This window comes from Sander lucioperca, chromosome 19 (assembly GCF_008315115.2).
Source record: "Sander lucioperca isolate FBNREF2018 chromosome 19, SLUC_FBN_1.2, whole genome shotgun sequence".
NCBI lineage: Eukaryota > Metazoa > Chordata > Actinopteri > Perciformes > Percidae > Sander > Sander lucioperca.
In genome coordinates this window covers 8,896,141-8,917,647 of record NC_050191.1, presented here as the reverse complement: position 1 = coordinate 8,917,647, position 21,507 = coordinate 8,896,141, and the positions used below count along the sequence as shown (strand labels likewise).

At 37.5% G+C, this 21,507-nt stretch overlaps 1 protein-coding gene across 1 annotated transcript in view; it reads right to left on the bottom strand.

The window, feature by feature from the left end:
• Window positions 1-1,762: 1,762 nt before the first annotated feature.
• LOC116066331 (nesprin-2) overlaps window positions 1,763-21,507 on the bottom strand; it is a 93,445-nt gene continuing 73,700 nt past the window's right edge. The window contains exons 96-113 of the mRNA XM_035995706.1: window positions 20,046-20,204; window positions 18,423-18,589; window positions 15,139-15,301; window positions 14,478-14,668; window positions 13,702-13,852; window positions 12,913-13,095; window positions 12,555-12,692; window positions 11,597-11,788; window positions 10,667-10,955; window positions 10,186-10,254; window positions 8,532-8,668; window positions 8,258-8,384; window positions 7,872-8,074; window positions 7,610-7,786; window positions 7,325-7,453; window positions 7,050-7,241; window positions 2,225-2,286; window positions 1,763-2,091 (exon numbers count right to left, since the gene is read on the bottom strand). Of these exons, the coding sequence (XP_035851599.1) occupies window positions 1,884-2,091; window positions 2,225-2,286; window positions 7,050-7,241; window positions 7,325-7,453; window positions 7,610-7,786; window positions 7,872-8,074; window positions 8,258-8,384; window positions 8,532-8,668; window positions 10,186-10,254; window positions 10,667-10,955; window positions 11,597-11,788; window positions 12,555-12,692; window positions 12,913-13,095; window positions 13,702-13,852; window positions 14,478-14,668; window positions 15,139-15,301; window positions 18,423-18,589; window positions 20,046-20,204 (2,937 nt within the window). The 3' untranslated portion in view covers window positions 1,763-1,883. The remainder of the gene's footprint in view (window positions 2,092-2,224; window positions 2,287-7,049; window positions 7,242-7,324; window positions 7,454-7,609; window positions 7,787-7,871; window positions 8,075-8,257; window positions 8,385-8,531; window positions 8,669-10,185; window positions 10,255-10,666; window positions 10,956-11,596; window positions 11,789-12,554; window positions 12,693-12,912; window positions 13,096-13,701; window positions 13,853-14,477; window positions 14,669-15,138; window positions 15,302-18,422; window positions 18,590-20,045; window positions 20,205-21,507) is intronic.

Here is a 21,507-nt window from a genome sequence, read left to right as displayed (position 1 = left end):
GGAAATTATTTTTGTATGTTTAGTGATTGTTGATAGCTGAAAGCTCCAGAAAAAGAGCTAAGACTTTTCTAGAATGACCTTAAATGCCCACAAGTGCTCTTACCTCTGAGTAGTTTTTCAGTAGTTGGATACATATGTATTGGGTGTGCCTTAATACATACCTGTTTAATTTAATCCCGTAATTAATATTAAAATTGACCAGAATAATATTTCATCAAAGAAATAGTTTTGGTAATATGCTTACGGTATTTGCTTTTTTTCCCCCACTAGAGTTTGATGAGAAGATTAGTACCACTCATGTCTGTGTGTTAAACATGGAGTTGAATACTATTAGATTAGGTAAGCATAAAGACTGGAAGCAGGGGGAAACAGCTAGCCTGACTCTCTCTCCAAAGTTTAAAAATCAGCCTACCACTAATGTAAAACAGTATGTGTTTTTTTTGGGGGGGGGGATAGGTGTTGTAACTATGTATTGGCAACAGCTGAGTACAGTGACTGAGTCTTGTCACAGTGAGATGAGAGACGATTTCTACATGTTTTACGTTACATAAACTAAGCTAATTGCCTTCATATTTGATGCATCACAAGATGGCATAAATCCTCTTCTCATCTGACTCTCGGAAAGATACAAATAAAGAAAACAATCATTTACCAAAATTATAAAACCATTCCTTTACATTTTTAGGGATTTAAAAGGTAATTTCACCCCTAAAAAACAAACATCTGAGCACTGTTTTGGGTTATTGATTGTCAAAGAGAAACTTTTTGGGGTTGATTCTTGTTCTGATTTGAATTTTCTTTTTAAAGGCCTCGTCACTAAACAAAGCATATGTTTATGTCAATGGTATATTTATATATTGATTTCTTTTGCAAATTGAGAAAAAAATAAGCTTTGAGTAAATAGTTAAGACAATCAGTGTTTACTACCAGAAGATTTGGAGCATAAATTCAGCATTTGATGTTATAAATAAGCATTATATAATCACATTCTGTACATACACATCATCCTGCTAAATCTACAGTGTTTCAACAGTGCACTGGGAGTTTGCTTACAATCTACTCGAGACAAATATCATCTAAAAAAAATATGGATATACAATTGTGTGTATAAAACTGCCATACTTTTGTACGGTTGGCTTTATAAAGATTACATTCAAATTGAACCAGTGTCTTTTGTTGTAAAAAATGAACTTCAGTTTAACACACAAATAGGTCAAGCATGCTTTTTGTTTACAGGGTCTAGTTAGACAAAATGAAATGTCAACAGTTCATAAAATAACATGTACATGACAAGGATAATGTATGCATTTGAAATAAAAAATCTGATACTGATGGACACTATTATACTGTGTTTGGATGGTGATGTTTAGACTATCAAATTGAGCTTTTAGCACAAGTTCAAGCAAGAAAAAATCTTATCTTTCGTCATTTCCACCTCATTATTATGCAATGGAATATGTTTGCTAGCTTCTACAGTAGCTGAAAGATATTTAAACTATTGTATGCCTCTTTGATGCCACTGCTACAGTATGTAAGCTGCTTTACCCCTGTCACAAGTATCAAGACAACCCATCTACTGTGTCCCTCACCGGGAGATCTCAAAGAGCTCTGTGCATTATTAAACTGAAATATCTGCATTTTTGTTTACATGTGGTATTCTTACTGATTAAAATGCAGTCATATGGGTGGTTTTGTTCGCGAAATAAAATCTGTTCTCAAATCAAATCTTGAAAAATAGAAATACAATTTTTGTACTCTGGACTTTTTGTTTTAGAAGACAATCACTTCATTAGCTTAACATATCAATATTACATGTTTGTTCACTTGTTTCAGTGTGACAAAAAGGTGGATTGTGTTTCTCAGTATGTTCTTCCCAAAGTACATCAGGTGGGTGGTGGGCCATTGGTGTAGTGTAACATGGGGTAGAAGGACCGGGCAAAGTTGTTGGCCCCAGTACAGCCAGGGTCGCTCTCTGACTGGGGAATCAGACAGGGGAGGAGCAGGAGGAACAGAAGGAGGAGGTGGAGAGGGAAAGCAGCGCGAAGGACCCGGTGGAAGAAGGAACGAGGCGGGGACAAGTCCCTCCTCTCTCTGCACGACACGCAAGAAACAAAGTTTATTACAGGATTATAGAAAATACACAAAGCAGTAAGCAATCAAGAGAACTTTTCATATACAATCATTGTATTAATTATAGGTAAAATACTGATGTCTTTCTGCATACCTTTGAGTAGAGGAACTTTTCTTTGGATCTACAGAGGCGCCTTGGACGTCTGATTCACAATCCTGTATTAATGAAAAATGTTTTAGTTTGGTCTGAAGTGGTTGTATGCTAAAGTTTGCATGGACTTATTAATTGCGTAGGCACTTAGTGGGATTTACTGTGGTTTATTTATGGAATCCTGCTCGATTTGACATCTGAAAAGGAGAACCGCTCACACTGACTTAATGCTGCTTGATAACATTAGGCAAAGATCGCACTTTGAGGAAACTATGTACTATACTATGACATTCTTTTAATGCCATGCTATGATATTGACTTTTTTGTGACTATACTATAATATGACTTTATGACATTTTTATGACATACTATACTATCTTTTTTCATTACTTTTTTATGACATACTATATATACTTTGACATGTTTATGACATACTATAATATGAATGTTTTTTAATGACTTTTTTTGTGACATAATATACTATATATGATGTTGTCTCTACTATGATGCGTTCTATCTCTAGTTACATTTACCAGGGAGGAACATCTAAACATCCGATCCATCCGACTCCGATCCAATTCAATTGTCAAACTTTTTCATCCAACCAGAAAGTTTTGCAGAGCTTTTAGTTGGAGGAGCAGCAGCTTTCTATTGGATTTGCGGGAAATGAGCCAGAGCGTTCGTTAAACTGCGACAGCTGGGATTTCAAACTGTGCTCCTGTCAATACATCTGGCAAATGTCCGCTCACTGGCCAACAACATGGGCAATCTGCTGCTTCATGTATATAAAGCAACCTGTTACATTAATCATTTAATACTTATTCCAGCATATTTGCACTGTGCACCAACCATCTGACTTAAAGACAGTATATGATGTTCATTATTGATTGTTTATATATACATGTATACCTTTTTTATATATATATTTATGTTCTCTCATCTACTTGTATACACATAATAGCTAAATGTTTAGGTTTCCTTTTCTTCAGCTTTGTTGTTCTTGGTTTCATGCTGATTTTCTATTTCTGTGTAATTACATTAAGAGCAACAAATTTCTTGTATGTGTATATATTCTTGTCCAATAAAGCTGATTCTGATTCATCTGATGGCATGAAAAAGTCATAAAAAATGTCACAGTATAACATGTTGAAAAACGGCATAGTATAGTATGTTGAAAAAAGTGGCAAAAAAGTCATAAGTCATAGTATAGTATACTATGTCGAAGAAATTCATAGTATAGAGTGTCTAAAAAAAGTCATAAAAGTCATAGTATAGCACGTCGAAAAAAGTAATAAAAGTCATTGTATGGTATGTTGAAAAAAGTCATAAAAAAGTCATAGAGAGTATGTCAAAAATAAGTGATAAAAAGTCATAGTATAGTATGTTGAAAAAAGTCATAAGAAAGTCATAGTATACTGTAGTATGTCGAAAGAAAATTATAAAAAAGTCTTAGTATCGCATGTCGAAAAAAGGGATAAAAAAGTCATGGTATAGTATGTCGAAAAAAGTCATAGTGTGGTATGTCGAAAAAAGTCATATTATAGTATGTCGAAAAAAAGTGATTAAAAAAAGTCATAGTATAGTATGTCAAAAAAAAGTGATAGTATAGTATGTTGAAAAAAGTCACAAGAAAGCCATAGTATACTGTAGTATGTCAAAAAAAATGATAAAAAAGTCATAGTATCGCACGTCGAAAAAAAATGATAAAAACAGTCATAGTATAGTATGTTGAAAAAAGTCATAGTATAGTATGTTGAAAAAAGTTATAAAAAAAGTCATAGTATAGTATGTCGAAAAAGTGATAATAAAGTCATAGTATAGTATGTGGAAAAAGTCATAAAAAAGTATTTGTATACTGTAGTATGACGAAAGAAAATTATAAAAAAGTCATAGTATACTGTAGTATGTCGAAAGAAAATTATGAAAAAGTCATAGTATCGCATGACGAAAAAAGTGATAAAAAAGTCATGGTATAGTATGTCGAAAAAAGTCATGAAAGTCATAGTATGGTATGAAGAAAAAAGTCATAAAAAAGTCATAGTATAGTATGTCGAAAAACGTCATAGTATAATAGGTTGAAAAAAGTCATAAAATAGTCATAGTATAGTATGTTGAAAAAAAGTCATAAGAAAGTCATAGTATAGTATGATGAAAAAAGTCATAGTATACTGTAGTATGTCGAAAACAAATGATAAAAAAGTCATAGTATACTGTAGTATGTCGAAAACAAATGATAAAAAAGTCATAGTATGTCGAAAAAAGTGATAAAAATGTCATAGTATAGTATGTTGAAAAAAGTCATAAAAATGTCACAGCATAGTATGTTGAAAAAAGTCATAAAAAAATCATAGTATAGCATGTTGAAAAAAGTCATAAAAAAATCATAGTATAGTATGTTGAAAAAAGTCATGAAAGTCATAGTATAGTATGTCGAAAAAGTCATGAAAAACTCATAGTATAGTAAGTTGAAAGAAGTCATAAAAGTCATAGTATAGTATGTTAAAAAAAGTCATTAAAAAAGTCATAGTATAGTATGTTGAAAAAAGTCTTAAGAAAGTCATAGTATACAGTCCTTCCAGAAAACTGCGGACTTTGGCTGATTATGCATTGAATTATGCGATCGCATAATCACGTTTTTCTGGAGGGACTGAGTATACTGTAGTATGTCGAAAAAAGTGATAAAGTCATAGTATAGTATGTCGAAAAAAAGTCATAAAAGTCATAGTATAGTATGTTGAAAAAAGGCATAAAAAAAGTCATAGTATAGTATGTCGAAAAAAGTGATAAAAAAGACATGGTATCGTATGTCGAAAAAGTCATAAAAAAGTCATAGTATACTGTAGTATGTCGAAAGAAAATCATAAAAAAGTCATAGTATACTGTAGTATGTCGAAAGAAAATCATAAAAAAGTCATAGTATACTGTAGTATGTTGAAAGAAAATTATAAAAAAGTCATAGTATCGCACGTTGAAAATAAGTGATGAAAAGAGTCATAGTATAGCATGTTGAAAAAAGTCATAAAAGTCATAGTATAGCATATCAAAAAAAGTGATATAAAAGTCATAGTATCGTATGTCGAAAAAGTCATAAAAAGGTCTTTGTATACTGTAGTATGACGAAAGAAAATTATAAAAAAGTCATAGTATACTGTAGTATGTCGAAAGAAAATTATGAAAAAGTCATAGTATCGCATGACGAAAAAAGTGATAAAAAAGTCATGGTATAGTATGTCGAAAAAAGTCATGAAAGTCATAGTATGGTATGAAGAAAAAAGTCATAAAAAAGTCATAGTATAGTATGTCGAAAAACGTCATAGTATAATAGGTTGAAAAAAGTCATAAAATAGTCATAGTATAGTATGTTGAAAAAAAGTCATAAGAAAGTCATAGTATAGTATGTTGAAAAAAGTCATAGTATACTGTAGTATGTCGAAAACAAATGATAAAAAAGTCATGGTATAGTATGTCGAAAAAAGTCATGAAAGTCATAGTATGGTATGAAGAAAAAAGTCATAAAAAAGTCATAGTATAGTATGTCGAAAAAAGTCACAGTATAACATGTTGAAAAAAGTCATAAAAGTCATAGTATGGTATGTCAAAAAAAGTCATAAAAATGTCATAGTATAGTATGTTGAAAAAAGTGATAAAAAGTCATAGTATAGTATGTTGAAAAAAGTCATAAAAATGTCACATCATAGTATGTTGAAAAAAGTCAAAGTATAGTATGTTGAAAAAAAGTCAGAAAAATCTCATAGTATAGCATGTTGAAAAAAGTCATAAAAAAGTCATAGTATAGTATGTTGAAAAAAGTTATGAAAGTGATAGTATAGTATGTCGAAAAAAGTCATAGTATCGTAAGTCAAAAAAGTCATGAAAAAGTCATAGTATAGTAAGTTGAAAGAAGTCATAAAAGTCATAGTATAGTATGTTAAAAAAAGTCATAAGAAAGTCATAGTATACTGTAGTATGTCGAAAAAAAATTATAAAAAAGTCATAGTATCGCACGTTGAAAATAAGTGATAAAAAAAGTCATAGTATCGTAAGTCAAAAAAGTCATGAAATAGTCATAGTATAGTATGTCGAAAAAAGTGATAAAAAAGACATGGTATATTATGTCAAAAAAAGTGATAAAAAAGTCACAGTATAACATTTTGAAAAAAGTCATAAAAGTCATAGTATGGTATGTCAAAAAAAGTCATAAAAATGTCATAGTATAGTATGTTGAAAAAAGTCATAAAAAGTCATAGTATAGTATGTCGAAAAACGTCATAGTATAGTATAGTATGTTGAAAAAAGTCATAAAATAGTCATAGTATAGTATGTTGAAAAAAGTCATAAGAAAGTCATAGTATAGTATGTTGAAAAAAGTCATAAAAAAGTCATAGTATACTGTAGTATGTCGAAAAAAGTGATAAAAAAGTCATAGTATAGTATGTCGAAAAAAAGTCATAAAAGTCATAGTATGGTATGTTGAAAAAAGGCATAAAAAAGTCATAGTATACTGTAGTATGTCGAAAAAAGTGATAAAAAAGTCATAGTATAGTATGTCGAAAAAAAGTCATAAAAGTCATAGTATGGTATGTTGAAAAAAGGCATAAAAAAAGACATGGTATAGTATGTCGAAAAAAGTGATAAAAAAGTCATAGTATAGTATGTCAAAAATTGTCATAGTATAGTATGTCAAAAAAAATCATAAAAAGTCATAGTATAGCTTGTTGAAAAAAGTAATAAAAAAGTCATAGTATAGTATGTCAAAAAAAGTCAGTATAGCACGTCAAAAAAAGTCTTAGTATAGTATGCTGAAAAAATGTGATGTTTAAACTCTCACCAGACGCTGTTGGAGGGTGCCGAGGTCTTGCTCCACCTGCCTCAGCAGCAACTTCAGTTTGTTACCCGTCACATGGAGCTTCTCCTGGGCTTCGTAGCTCTCCTCAGCCTCGTCCTCAGGCTGCAGCTGAGACCACAGAGCCTGGAGGGAGGCCTGCTGATTCTGCCTGCCCTGCAGCTCCTTCCGCAGATCCTTCAAACCACAAACATAAGAGATGATGACGGTGCAGCCTAGCAGAAAAGTGAATCCTTGACAAAACATGATTATCTGCTTACTGTGAGCGTGCTGCAGTGTTGTTGCAGGGCTCGGACAGGTGTGTCTGGGTCTCTGATGTCCACTGCATAGCGTCTGCTCTCTGCGTGGGCCAGCCACAGCAGCAGAGAATGGAGGGTTTCATTGAACTCCTGTGCGGACAAGGGTAAAGGTAATCAGAATCTTTTCTGGTATAATGCATAACATTACTTAACATCTATACTTATACTACAACATCCCTGTTTGAAAACAACACAATACTTGTGGTTGCATTGTATATTAATCTCCTACTGATCATTTCTTCTCACCTGGCAGCACATCAGCGTCTTCCTCAGACTGTTGTCCCACTGCTGGAGGCCTGTACACGCTCTGCTCCAGTTTCGGTTCATATCAACCAGTCTCTCCTGTAGATCTGGAGCTTCCTGAGCACGCAGGTTGACGGATAGCATGATGGACTTGTAGCGAGTAAACATCTTCTGCATTTCCTGCAAGAGAGCATCCACAAATATAAACACAATAAAAGGCTGAATACTTATCATCAGATCTGTTGTATTTGGTCTTAAATTTCACCTTTAGTGCTTTGGCTCTGGCTGCCATGTCCTTAATACCGGCTGCTGGGTCAGACTGCTGGAGGCGCTCTAGCTCCGGGGTCACGTTTTCTAACCAGGAAGTGATGTCGTTGAGGTCAGATGTGAGATGTTGGGGCTCCTGAGAGCTGGCATGCAGGTCGCTCCTGGACCGAGCCTGGAGCAGCTCCCAGCGTTCAATCACACCTGAGAGAGCACAAACATTTACTTACGTAGAAGTTTGTGTTTTTTTGTCCCCACACATTTTTCTACTGTTCTAGGCTTCTAATCTTTCAACCCGTTTAGTTATCAGCAAATGTATTGTGTTGACTGTTGAGTTGTGCGTTTCATTACTGTGAACATCAAGTCATTATTCACAGCGTCTCTCACCTGACTGTTTGTCTGAGGCAGTCAGTCCTGTCAGACCGAGCTCCTCCGGCTGCTCCTCATCATCCAGTATCAGCGAGACTCTTTTAATGTCCTCAATGCTGCCGCTGCACTGAGACATGAGACGCAACTGCAGACACAACAAAGACACAGTTAAACTGACAGCTGGAGCTGCAAACAAGCTGCACACACTGTATGAAGCATCTACTCATATTTCACAGTTATTGTATTCTTTCCATATCCGCCCAGTTAAATGTTATTGGTTTACTTAACGTACATAGCCCTGCTTTAGAGGGGTGCTGGTGAGGGTGGGTGGAGCCTCAGTGTGGCCCTCTGAGTCCAGCTGGAGTGACTGTGTTTCTGCATCTCCCTGTGATCGCCATATTGGAGACTCGTGTACGGCCATGCTTGACACTGAAACACAAAGAAAAAATGAGTTTAACCACCAATTCAATCTAAAAGTAGAGGTGTAACAATTCAAAATTTTGCTGTTCAATTAATTGTCTCAGAAAAAAATTGCGATTAACAATATTACTGTCTCTTTCAATCAAACTTAAAAATATTTATTTTATTTATCACTTTTTTAAACAAATTAAAGTTTTGAATGAATTCCAGATACATATTTTGGTTATATCACTTCTATGTGACCCAGATAATGTAATAACACAGCTACGCAGCCTATGGAGTAAACAATGCCTCTTTATCTGAAAAAAACATTTCTAACTGTATCCCCCCTTGTCATTTTTGTTGCTATGAACGTGTATAGGGTCAAGTGCCAACAACTAACAATTGAAATAATAATAAAAAATATATAGTCCGACCACTTATATAATTACAATTTGGCATATCTACACAAAATCAACAATGACCAGTCATACGCCTTAAGACCTTAGCTAATGTTAGCAATTAATTGCGGTTAAACAAAGAAACTGCGATTATGTAAAAAAATTGACAATTAGACAATTATGTAATAATTGTTACAGGCCTACTGTATCTAATAGTATTTCCTACCAAATAATTTGGATATAGTGTATCTTTTAAATTTGTTGACTGATAATAACTCATTACTTGGTCAGTGTGACTAATGCATGCATGTCTCGCTTTTTTATCTGTATGAGCATGTTTTTTCCACTACCCATGGGTGTACTGAAAGGCACCATCAAATAAAATGTATTATTACTATGATTATGATTATTATTATTATTATGAGACTCTTCTGGTTTTGAATGTTCCTTGATAGGAGTTTTTGGTTTAGACAAGTACTATTATATGTTTATACCTAATTGCAGCTCTCTATTTGGAGGATAAAAACATCAGGATAAGATTATGACTCATTCCCTGTATTCCAGGATATGGCATGTTGCACAATTTATTATTGTCAACTAATGCCTCGGAGGGAAACATGCAGACACTGGAAGAAATTTTACATTTATGATCAGTGATGACAACTTCCATGTTGTAAAACTTCACTTTACAATACTGAATTCCATAGCCAAGTAAAGATGCGAACCAAGCATAAATCGCCAACCCCAGGAAATGGTGTAATTGTTGACATAGTTCAAATGTTTGAGCAGGAGGAGATAGAGTTTAGGGCACCAACAGCAGCTGGAAACCAGTTCACATCAGTCCTTAATTAAGGCAACAACTTTAAAGACTGTACACAAATTATGGTAAAGAAAAAAGCAATTTAAGACAATGGTCTCATTTAGGATTATTATAGATGTATCTAGAAATCGATGTCGGACGAGTGGATGAACAGAAGGATTTACCAAACCACAGCTATGAGAAGCAAAGTATCAGAGCGGCACAACAAGCAAATAGATGCAAAGTGATATATGAGCTGCTGGAAGATGTTTGTCTGAAACTTATTTCACCATGAAGAGCCGTGAGCGGATTTATTAAACAAAAGGTGAAGATGTTCTTTTGCCTACCCAGTGAGGAGGCTAGTAGGGCCTCTGGGGCTTTGACAAATTCCTTCTGGCTCTCAGTCAACTCCACCTCTGGGAGGAGAGAGGGGTCAGACTAGAGGCGTAAGGATGTCTAAGATTGTGTGTGTGTGTGTGTGTGTGTGTGTGTGTGTGTGTGTGTGTGAAATGGATGTTACATTTTGTCTCTTTTTTTTAATGTATTTGTTTAGCTTTACCATCTTAGAAATCCCATTAAGTTAGATGTTTATCACATAATTTGCTTTTACCAGCAAAACTGAAGTAATCCTTTGCACAGTCTCCTTTTATGGTTCAAAAATCACAGTTACGTAAGGGATAATACCCGTCCAGTTGTAGTGGATGTGGTCCGTAATGCGTGAAGATGGCATCTCCGTTTTATGACCTTGTGACATTTAAAACCCTTACAGCAATAAAAACTAGGAGATGTAAAACTACCATGAATCAATATGTTTTTCTGTAAATCTACCTGATAGTGCGCTGAAGAAAGTTCTGTCATCCTCATGTTCTTCCTCCTCTTCATCATCTTCGTGTGACGATGACCCTCCTACATCTCCGGTGTGGTCCCACTCCAGCGGCAGAGAGTCCACGCTCACCGGTGTCTCGCGCCCTGAGCGCTCCAGCGAAGAGGCCAGCAGGTGGGTGGGTGTCGCCGGGAGGCTACCTTGGCTCCGTCCCAGCCATGGTCGGCCAATCAGCTCCAAGCTTGACTCTAAGGAAAAGGTGGTACCAGAGAGCTCCGGTTCTTCTTTGATCATCTAAGGTGAAGAAATAGCAGGTATTTAGCCAGATGTGTGAACAATAAAGTTCTCTTCCACTCAAAATTAAACAAACTCTAGGAAGTCTGGTCAATGGACTCCCTGTGAGTGTTAGTGTTGATTTTAAGATTTTGCTGATAAAGGCTTTGAATGAGTCACAGCACATCTCGAGATCCTCAGTGCAGGGTTGTCCTGGTTGTTCCAACCACTCACTTTAAGCAAAACAAACACCTTACTTGTGAAACATGTGAGGAATCAGGAGCCCTGTAGGACTCAGAAATGTATCTGGTATTTGAAAACAATAATTTGTGAAACGTGACATTGCCACCATGTGCAATCTGCATGCCAGCATTACTTTCAAATCACCTTTGTGAAACCGGCCCCATGCTAGCAAAATCTGTAGAAAGCATTTTCTTAGATTTAACCATGTTTTCAACCTGTTTTGGGTTTTAAGTTTTGTAAGAATCGTTTCTCAAAACTTACATTTGCAAGTCGCTGGTTCTTCAAAACTAGCAAAATCAAAAATGTACTACATCAATAAAAGAAAAGATAAATTGAGATTTACTTGTTTGAAACAATTGCATAAATCAAGTTAGGAATAGAAGAATGGACGTAGTGTATGTGTGTGTGCTCCCGCTCACCGGGGGCTGGCTCAGGCGCTGGTGGAAGCGGACCAGTCTGCTGAAAACCTCCTGGCAGTAGGAGTGGAGCTCCTCCAGCTCATCCTCTATCAGCGCCGCATCCTGCGGTGAGCTCTTCTGGATCAGACCCTCTCCAAACACTATCAGTCCGTCAATGCGCTCTGTGTTCAGGGTGATCTCCTTCTGGAAACTCTGCAGGAAAGAGGGTTGGATGGTTGAATGAACAGAGTCAGGAAAATAAAATGATGAACGTTTCAGAAAACCAGGAGAAACCAAACACGACTGCTAATAGTATCCATTATATTATATCTTATATATTATTGTTATTGTGTACTGCATAGGTTTTGTGGAAATGTGTCATTTGTGCAATATGTAGGCTATTTGGGTTGGGCAATATGTTAGTTGTGCAATATCTCATTGTGCAAGGGCTGTGCTACACTTATTGTGGAGAATGCAGCCAACAGGGTTGGTCAATTAAAGAATGCCAATGAAAGGAATAGTTAATGTGCTTACTATATAGGTACCTGTCTAGAGCAGCATGTTTTGTGTTGCATGAGAGTATGTGTTGAGAGATGCTTATTTTCTGTTTTTTGTGTTGTCTTTGTAAAGCTGCGGAATGAACCGAGTCCAAAATAAATTTCCCTTCAGGGACAATAAAGTATATCTTATCTTATCTTATAGCGCTCCGGTAAATGAACTAAAGAAAAGCCTTCCTAAAAAAAAAGACCTAGTTTAGAACTGAAGCCAGTGCCTTACCATCTTAACATGTATTTCTTCTGATGGCTTTAAGATGCAAGCATCAAGAGAACTTGCTGAAGAAACATTTCTTTCCATACAACATTTTGGTCTTAATAGATAATACATTTCTCCTCAAAAAGATATAAAGGCTTCAAAAGAGATATATTTGTTTTGTATCTGTCTGTATGTGACCATCTGTGTGGTTACAGTATGTCCTCACATTAAGCTGTTGGATCTTGTGATGGACGTCACTCTCTGAAAAGTGTTCGACGTTGGTGAGCTGCAGGTCCAGCTCGGTCAGCCAAACCAGCATGCTCTCCCTGGTGCCTTCAAACTCCTCCCTCTGGCTGGTGAAATGCTGAGAGAAAGGGGAAGAAACGGATTTATTAGGGGAGAGAGTGAAGACTTTCAACACTAGGATTTATTCTGGCATTTTATGATTTTTTTCTTTTTACATAGCAATCGTCAAGCGATGACAGGAAATGAGGGGAAAGAAAGAATGTAAATTGTGCACGCTGTGGTTCATGGTCAGCGCCTTAAACCCTCGGACATGTCATGCCCTCTGTCCTTTACTGTACCTTGAGTCTGCGGAGGATGGCGGCCACTCTGCGGTGCAGGGTGTCCCAGCGCCGGTTGCCTTCGTGAACCATGGCTTTGAGTTGGCTGGCTCGGTCAGTGCGGTTCTCTCTGGCCAGGCGGCGGTACTGGTTATTGACCAGTTCCAGCTGGGTCAGCCGCTCATGAACCTGCCTTTGGAAACCCTAAAAAGAGCAGGGGAAGATGGGATGAACCTTGTTAAACATAAAATAATAAAAAAGGCAATATTGCTCCAAATATTATAAGATGTAATGTGAACACATTGAAATGTTGTATGCCATTACATGTTTTTCTACTAGTTGTATGTGACTCACCATCCTCATAATGTCAAATAGAGCAGAATAGACCTTTTGTTAAATAAATTAGTTGGTCTGTATCAATTTTTACTTTATACATGTATCTTTATTTGCTTGCTGTTGAAAGACAAATGCAATAGAGAGGTAGAACCAAAAACATTTTTAAAAAATAATAATTTTACAGACACCTGAATAATTGTGGAAAAAAAGATATCAGAGACAAAGATTGGTCACAGAGTAAAAGTGGTTATTAAATAGATTTTTTGGCAGTGGAAAATGGCATCCTGACAGTTTGAGGATAGTTTTGGTTGTGCAAGAGCAAAAAGGTCCCTCAAGTCTGTGGAATAACCAATTCAAAATTCATGAATTTAGTCACTAGAATATAATACTGAATGAGAATATTTCACAAAACCAACAAGCAAACAAAAACAGAGCTACTTCAAGTCTGTTCTGTCTGCCGACCTCACAACTGACCTCCAACTTTTTGAGCTCTTCCTTGGCGACGGTATAAAGGACGTCTGCAGAGTTGGGGTTGGCAGCGGTGCGCTCGGCCATCTTGAGCCAATCCTCAAACCGCGAGTAGTCATCGAGGAACTTGCACCAGAGTCTCCACGTCTCCTCGATCCTACAAGGAGACATTGTACTGGAGTTACAGTTACTGTATGACACTGATAAAGGCTTTTCTAACCAATAACTACATGCCTGGATCTTAAAAAAACAGTGACATTATTAGTCATCTGCAAGATTTTTTAAATTTGAAATCATTAAATAAAAATCAATATGTTTAATCTTCATTTAAATGATTAATTTCATTAGAAATGAACTAAATAGGCCACGATTCTTGACTGCAGAGAGATATATCGGATGTAAACGAAGTACTGCCTTACAACCTCAGATTGTGTTTATGGAGGAATCAGCCTAAGGCATTTAACAGAGCTGTGCAATGTATCATATATATTTCAATACATAGCAATATCAGCAGCAATAGTAATAGACAAACAACCCAAAAAAGTTAAGTTCTCCTGTTGTGTAACATCTGTAAAACTTGCTTGCATGTAGGGATTGGAGTATGCTCCGATCTGACTGATTCATATGTGATGAAATGTGTGAGGACACCATACAGTATGTGTGTGTGTGTGTGTGTGTGTGTGTGTGTGTGTGTGTGTGTGTGTGTGTGTGTGTGTGTGAGAGAGTGTGTATGTGTGTGTGTGTGTGTGTGTGTGTGTGTGTGTGTGTTTTTTAGTTCCTACCTGAGCCTCCTGTCCAGAGCCATGGCGCAGATGGCCCTCCAGCGCTGGTCCAGGCTGTGGCTGGTTTCCTGCAGGGAGTCACTCTCCGCCTCGGTGCCACCAGCAGCATCTTCGTCCCGCAGCAAAACGTCGCACAGACTGAGCACTGACGCAACGCCCTCCGTATGCTGCTCAATGTCCCTCTGCAGCTCCTGGACAGACACATGGACAGACACAAAGACGGGCATCGCATCAGTACATAGCAGTGAAACCATGTGTTAAACATCAGTCCACAGACATACAGATGGAGGACAGGGGCTCCCTGCATGAGACCACCCACTCCCGAAATTAAACAAAGGACAGGTATGAATTATTTATTATAAAGAGAGACAAAAGAGTGAGCGGGAGTGATAGTGTAGCAGAAAGAAGTGGGAAGAAATACACAAATAAAACATAACAATACAGACAATATTGTGAAGACAAAGAGACAACACAACAACAACAACTAATATCGCATAATGGATAAACGAGTGAAACACAAAGACACCATTAAAATGAAGACAATAAAGAACAAAGTATACAAAAGACAGGCAATTTCAAAAAGAGGTAACCTTAAACATAAATTGGACTTTGACAAACTGAGTGTAAACCACTGGTGGACAGACTTAGTGTTTGTGTGTACCTGCTGCTCGGCCAGCCTCCTCTGGATCTCCTGGTGGTGACAGACGCTGTAGGTGATGGGTCTGGACTGCTCGGCCTCAATGCGAGAAAGCCACGAGCGAAGGTTACTCATGTTCTTATCCAGCTGCTGCACTGCCACCAGAGTCTCCTTCAGCTTCTTCACCCTAAGCACACACACTGTTTTATAAACTGTATCATCCTAAATTCATATTTGGTAAACCATATTTAAGTAAACAATCACAAGTATTTAAAACATTTGCACTAATATATTGTGTGGAATAACCTAAATCTAGCCAACAGGTTCTCAACCCTTTGGGCTTGTGACCCTTTAAGGTGAAGTTATGTCTGCCTGCGAACCATCGTCCATGGCTGCATACTGGATGTGTATGGGTTATAATCAAGTTAACTAAAAGTGATCATTTGACTTTAACAAATGTTAAACTTCAATAGTACACACATTGATAGCTGTGTTGTAATTCGGATTGAACATTAGGCTCTAAATCACATTCAGTCTCCTTTTAAACTGCTGTGTGGACAACATTTGTCCATCAGTTTAGTCAAATTTGAATTTTTGAAGCCCAAAGAGGTAAAATTGCAAGAAATGTCTGAATATAAAAAATACATATAATTGTGTGGCAAATACTCTTTCCTTCTGTTTTTCTACACTTTTAATTGTCCCCTGAGTGCTCATATTTATCTTGGGACAACCTAGGACCGCCCAGTTTATTTTAAAAACACAAAATTAAAGACAGAAAGACACAAACAACAAAGAAACTAGTAGCTAAATCTAGTACAAAGCATCTCTTCTCTTTGTATGATATTAATGTTTTGTGCTTAACCTTGACAAATAAATTATGAAGAACGACCGATAGAAAAACAAAGACAAACAGAAAGACAAAGGATGAAAGACAAAAAGAGAGAAGAATAAAGAAAGTAAAAAAAAAAAAAAACAAAGACAAAAAGAAGGAAAAGAGAATGATAAGACAGAAATGAAAGCAATAAAACACAATCAGAAAGGAAGGAGAACACATAAAAGGAAAAATACAGAAAAAGAAAAAAAAAAAACTAAGAAACCGGTCTTTACATTCTCAGGTATCTTACAGTAGAACTTCTGAAATCACCATGGCAACTGACCCCCTCGTCACACACACACACACACACACACACACACACACACACACACACACACACGTCGCGCCCCACTGACTGGCGTCATAGCAACGCTTGGGACAATAAGAGCTTTCTTCTGATGCTTATAAGCCTGAAGTGTGCCCCTTTTGGGAGTTTGAGTTAATTTCCCCATTTGATCCTTCCTCTCCTGTCGAGGTCCAGCAGGGAGACCCTCTCTACCAAAGTAATAAGCACTAAAAACTGCGAGTGTAAGTGGCATGCTAAAAAAAGGAATGAAAGGGTCCCAACAGATGCTGGACATTGGGACAACTATAGATGTTAAGTCTGTGCTTGTGTGAGAGCGCTCTTAGATCTGTTGTCATGAGATCCGATTGGGATATCTGTCTTTTTGGATGGTTCTTACTTCTTGGAGAGGTTAGTTTAGATTTCGGAGTAGAATTATGATTAAGTTTAAGTTCACGGATAGTCTTGGAAAAGGTTATGGTAATGGTTAATTATGAGTGTTTTTAAGTAGATGTATTTCTTATATAGCAGCTCGTGTTAAGCCAATATTAAACAATCATGCACTGACAAATGTGGCATATTTTGTTGAATGCAAAAAAAGGATTCCTTAAAAAAAACGGATTTAAAAACTATTTGTAAAAAAACTCTGGTGTTGGAAAATTCAATGGATTTCAAGTTAGTTAAAGTTCAGGAATAACGTATAGTCAGTGGAAATGTGTGCGTGCAGTTGATGTGGCTAGATGTTTATGGCCATGTAATGAAGACATAATAGAGTCAGTGTAAATTCTGTGGAGAAAACTGTTCCCCTCTGCAGATACAACCATCCTTGTCAACTAAATTGTCTCTGTGTCTCTTTCACTCCCTCTCTACCTCTGACAGCCTAACAAAGGCCTGCAGCTTCATGCAGAGGCCCAACAAAGACACAAAACCCAGTCAGGGGTCCTCCCAGAGGAAAAAGGACAAGAGGAGAATGGACGGAGAAAAACGGAGCAGAAAATAGCCTGAGGAAAAGTGAGGATATATGGTTGCAGTTCACAAATTACAGCTGACCACAGGAGGGCTTAAAGTTACTCAGAGACTAAACTCTTTTCACGTTACTGTACATGTGCTTTTTACATACATGCTTAGACTTAGATGTGATTATTAAATTGCATGTAATTAGTTGTTGCTAGCTGCCCAAAGATGCTTGGTGTGGATGCAATCCAATTATACAGTGGCAGTTTATATGTCAAAAAAATGTGTAGTAAAATGTAATGTAAAACTAATTTAAGGGCTATCATACATTCAGGCATACTTTGTCCACTTGGAAAAAAGTGCTGCTTCTTAACTTTTACTTTTTTTCTTTTTTTTAAAGAACCTCTAGACAAAAATAACAGGGAAATGTTAAATGTCAAGAATTCAGGGTTACAATATTCAACATCTTGCCTGCATGGGATCAAGCCCCCACTTTGAGAAACAGCGATTAATGCATGCCGACAGATCCAGCCCCTCCCATACTAACCCACCCTCCTTCACGTCATCCCACTCTGACAGACTCCAAAAGGGAGGGGGAGGGGGGTCAGAATGGACACGGGGACATATGGTACTGTCTGAGACGTAGGCACAGCTTAGGAGAGGTGGGGGTGGATGTGCAGGTCTGTCTGTCCAGCTCTTCCACAGGACTGTCCATCTGTCTGAGGGGGGGGGTCGGAGGCAGTAACAGTCTACCATTACAGTGGCTAAACTTACAGTCTGTACATTAGAAGCTATGTATACCTGACAGCTGCAGAGCACGACTAACACAACAGCAGGTGGATGGATCCACATTAGAGCTATTGTTTAATTACAGGCTCCCAGTTAAAGCCTTTCAGTCCATAATGATGCTCTTTAATGTGGAGTGGCTTTGCTGTGAAAGGTGCTTGTGTGGAAGGCTAATAATAGGGTGAAATTTAATGTGTGGTAATGAAAAACCACACACAAACAAATAAACACACACACACACACACACACACACACACACACAACCCATTTACTATTTGCCTTTGAAAAGTCCAGAATTGTTTGCTTTCCTTTTGGGTCTTCTGGAAAGTGTGAAAAAAAAAAGAAAAAAAAAAGTGGGCAATTAAACTATTCACTGCTTACAGCTCCTGTGACAGCTGTGGCTGCTCTCACCTGGCTTCGATGTGGTTGAAGAGGTTGTGCCACCGCAGGTTGACCTCCTGCAGTGAGCCATGGACCTGCGTCTGCTTGGCCTGGTCACTGGCTAACAACAGCTGCTCACCCAGCTGCTTCAGGTGGCTTTTATTCTCACTGAACAAGTTGATTTCCTCCATACAGTCCTGTGGAAACATGACATTATGAATGTGTGTTGAAGAAAAAGCAGGAAAACCTCACAAACAGCATCTATCCAATGCAGATCAAATTTAAAATTAAACTCTTTGGTGACCGGGTTGGCTCAGTGGGTAGAGCAGGCGCACATGTACTGAGAGGTTTTTGCCTCGACGCAGAGGTCCAGGGTTCAAGTCCAACCTGTGACGATTTCCTGCATGTCTTCCCCCTCTCTCTCTCACCTAGCTGTCCTGTCAAAAATTAAAGGCTGAAAAGCCAAAAAAAAATCTTTAAAAAAAATTAAACTCTTTGGATTAGTGTATGTATTTCTGTTTTATAGTAAAATGGGCAGATTTCATATGGAGCATTTTTCAGTTGTGTTATTATGTACAATACAGGATTTAATCCCTGTACAATATGGATGTACATTTCAGCCAGAGTAAAAAACATTAATGCCCAATTACCATGAAGTATAACATGAGTAAACTGCATATTGCGTGTGCTCATTTGGCCAATCTGTGATCACTTTAGAGCACAGGACATAAAAGGATGAGAAGAAAGCATGTTAATTTTGACATAATCGTGTCTATTACAGCTTTAAATGACCAGCAAAACACAAACATATGGATTTCAGTTCAATTTAAAGTAAAGAAGATTGCTTCAAAGTATCAAGAACACACCTCCCCTGCTCAGTGTCCCATTTATTCAACTTGCCAAACACCTCTATGCCCTGGAGCAGTACGTTATCATGAGGAAGTGAGATTTGCCATCTTCTCTCAAGTGCCACTAATTTTCTCTTCTAATCTAACTGCCCTAAACAACGGCCATGCAACATTCAAACCAATTATTATCTTGTTGACTAAATGAGAATGCTTCATGATGAGACAGGAAGGTACAAAAGGCTTTCAGTCACTGAAAGGACAACTGTTGTGTGTGAACAAAGGGCAGCACAGCCATCCCATTCCAGGCCACCATCTGTTGTAAACAGCATAATTCATGTTGCTCATGTATGGATTTTAACCTACACGAGTGGGGTCCATGCCCCAAAACATGGGGTGATTGTGGGGATTACAGAATGTGTTATTTATGGGGAATAATGCGCAAGTAGTATCCTGTATGAAACGTTTTATAATGTGCATGCAGGAGCTTACCAATCAAATAATACCTGCAATGTAAACTCTTATGCAGTAGTCATATTTGAGGTTAGGGAACTTAACTCCTACAGTATAACAGTCCAATTTCATCCAAAAAATGAATGTCACTCCAACCAATGTTATGTCGTGATGTAGTATTGTGTGGGACCATTGTACAAATATACTCAAAAACAATCATCAATCAAGAGTCTCTTGCGCAAAATCTTATCAGATGTAGCCCTACTGTGTCTGTTTTTCATATGTAAACATATTGAAACATTTCTTCTTCCACATGTTTTAATAGGAAGACATTAACATTTGTTCAATCTCGTACCTTCTTCAGTTTCTCCACCATTTCCTCAATGCTCAGATCTCCGCGGTCGCACACCTTGTTCTCCATCTGAGTCAGCCAATCACAGAACTCTTTGTTCTTGTCATTGAAGATGGTCCAGGCATTGAGACGGTCTGCGATTTCCTGCCTGCGCAAGGATACCTGAGAAGAGTCAAAAGTGGCATTCAGCAACTTTGCACGCTTTTGCACGTTTTGGCAAGCAGACACATGTCAAAGTATCAAGTAGTACTCAGATAATCACCATTTTATGATTTCACGTTGACCACACAGGTGTATTTATATATTAAACTAATTAAACTGCCTGGTGCAATTTCAAAAGCTATTCTAATACTTCACTTTCAGGAAATACAAACCTTTATAGTGCTGGCAGGACACCTGTGGTGGAAGCTGCAGTTAGAAATAGACCAATAAGGGTACATCTACTGGTCCTTCACTTACAAGTTACAAATACTGCATGGAAACTAAAATTGTAAATGACAGACAGCAAATAAGTGCTGGTTTAATATTCACAATAGCAACGTTTGATGCCACTATCTGCTAGTCTAGGGTAACCAGATGACCAGGGATTATGGTGCCTTGTCACCAAGCACTAAACACGATTTATAGTTTTCAAACAAATCATGAAACTGACAACATTTACAGCAACAAAAGAAATTGGCTTGCTGGGAACAATGGCATGCAAAAAGGTCTTAACTGTTTAACGTGCACAAACAAAAGCTTCAAAACAGCGGTGCTTTAAATTTTGATCAATCCAGTCAGAAACAGATTTATTTGTTATGATGCTTCCTGGTATGTATCCAGGATACTCTGACCTAATTGTACTACACAATAGTACATGTTGTAGATTTGAGCATGGTGCAAAGGACACATAACCTGGTAAATTACTGAATAAAAGCACTGTTCAATACAACAGATTACATGGTATAAAGTGAATAAAAAAATGAACTGAATATTAAGTAATCTCTATCAGACTTAGTAATCAACTGAATTGAGAGAAATCCCCAAGGGACTCTGGCTGAAAAAATTAACAAGGTCCATTTTCCTAATGACAGCTTAATGCCATGAAAACACCCCATTACATAGCTGAGGAGGGGGCTGATGATCTTTTTGAGGTTAAAGGGCTTAGCGAGCCCACAGGGCTCGTTTGAACAAGCTATATTTTACTGCTCAGTGGCATTAATTTGATTTAAATGATCCTTGCTTTGGTTTTAATGTACTAACACTGCTGGGCCTTTTGGACTCTGGAGAATTCAGGGTGCACTGTGAGCTTATGTCACCCTGTGAGGACTTTGTGCTTCCCCTGGAACAATAGAGCCTGTCCCTGAATCCCTTTAGCCCAGCCAGGCCATCTGCTCAGCTGACCCATTCCAGTGGCTTCCCCCAACTACAACCTGTTAACTATGTGAAGGAAACTGTTGCCCTCTGGCCATGTCAGGGATCAATA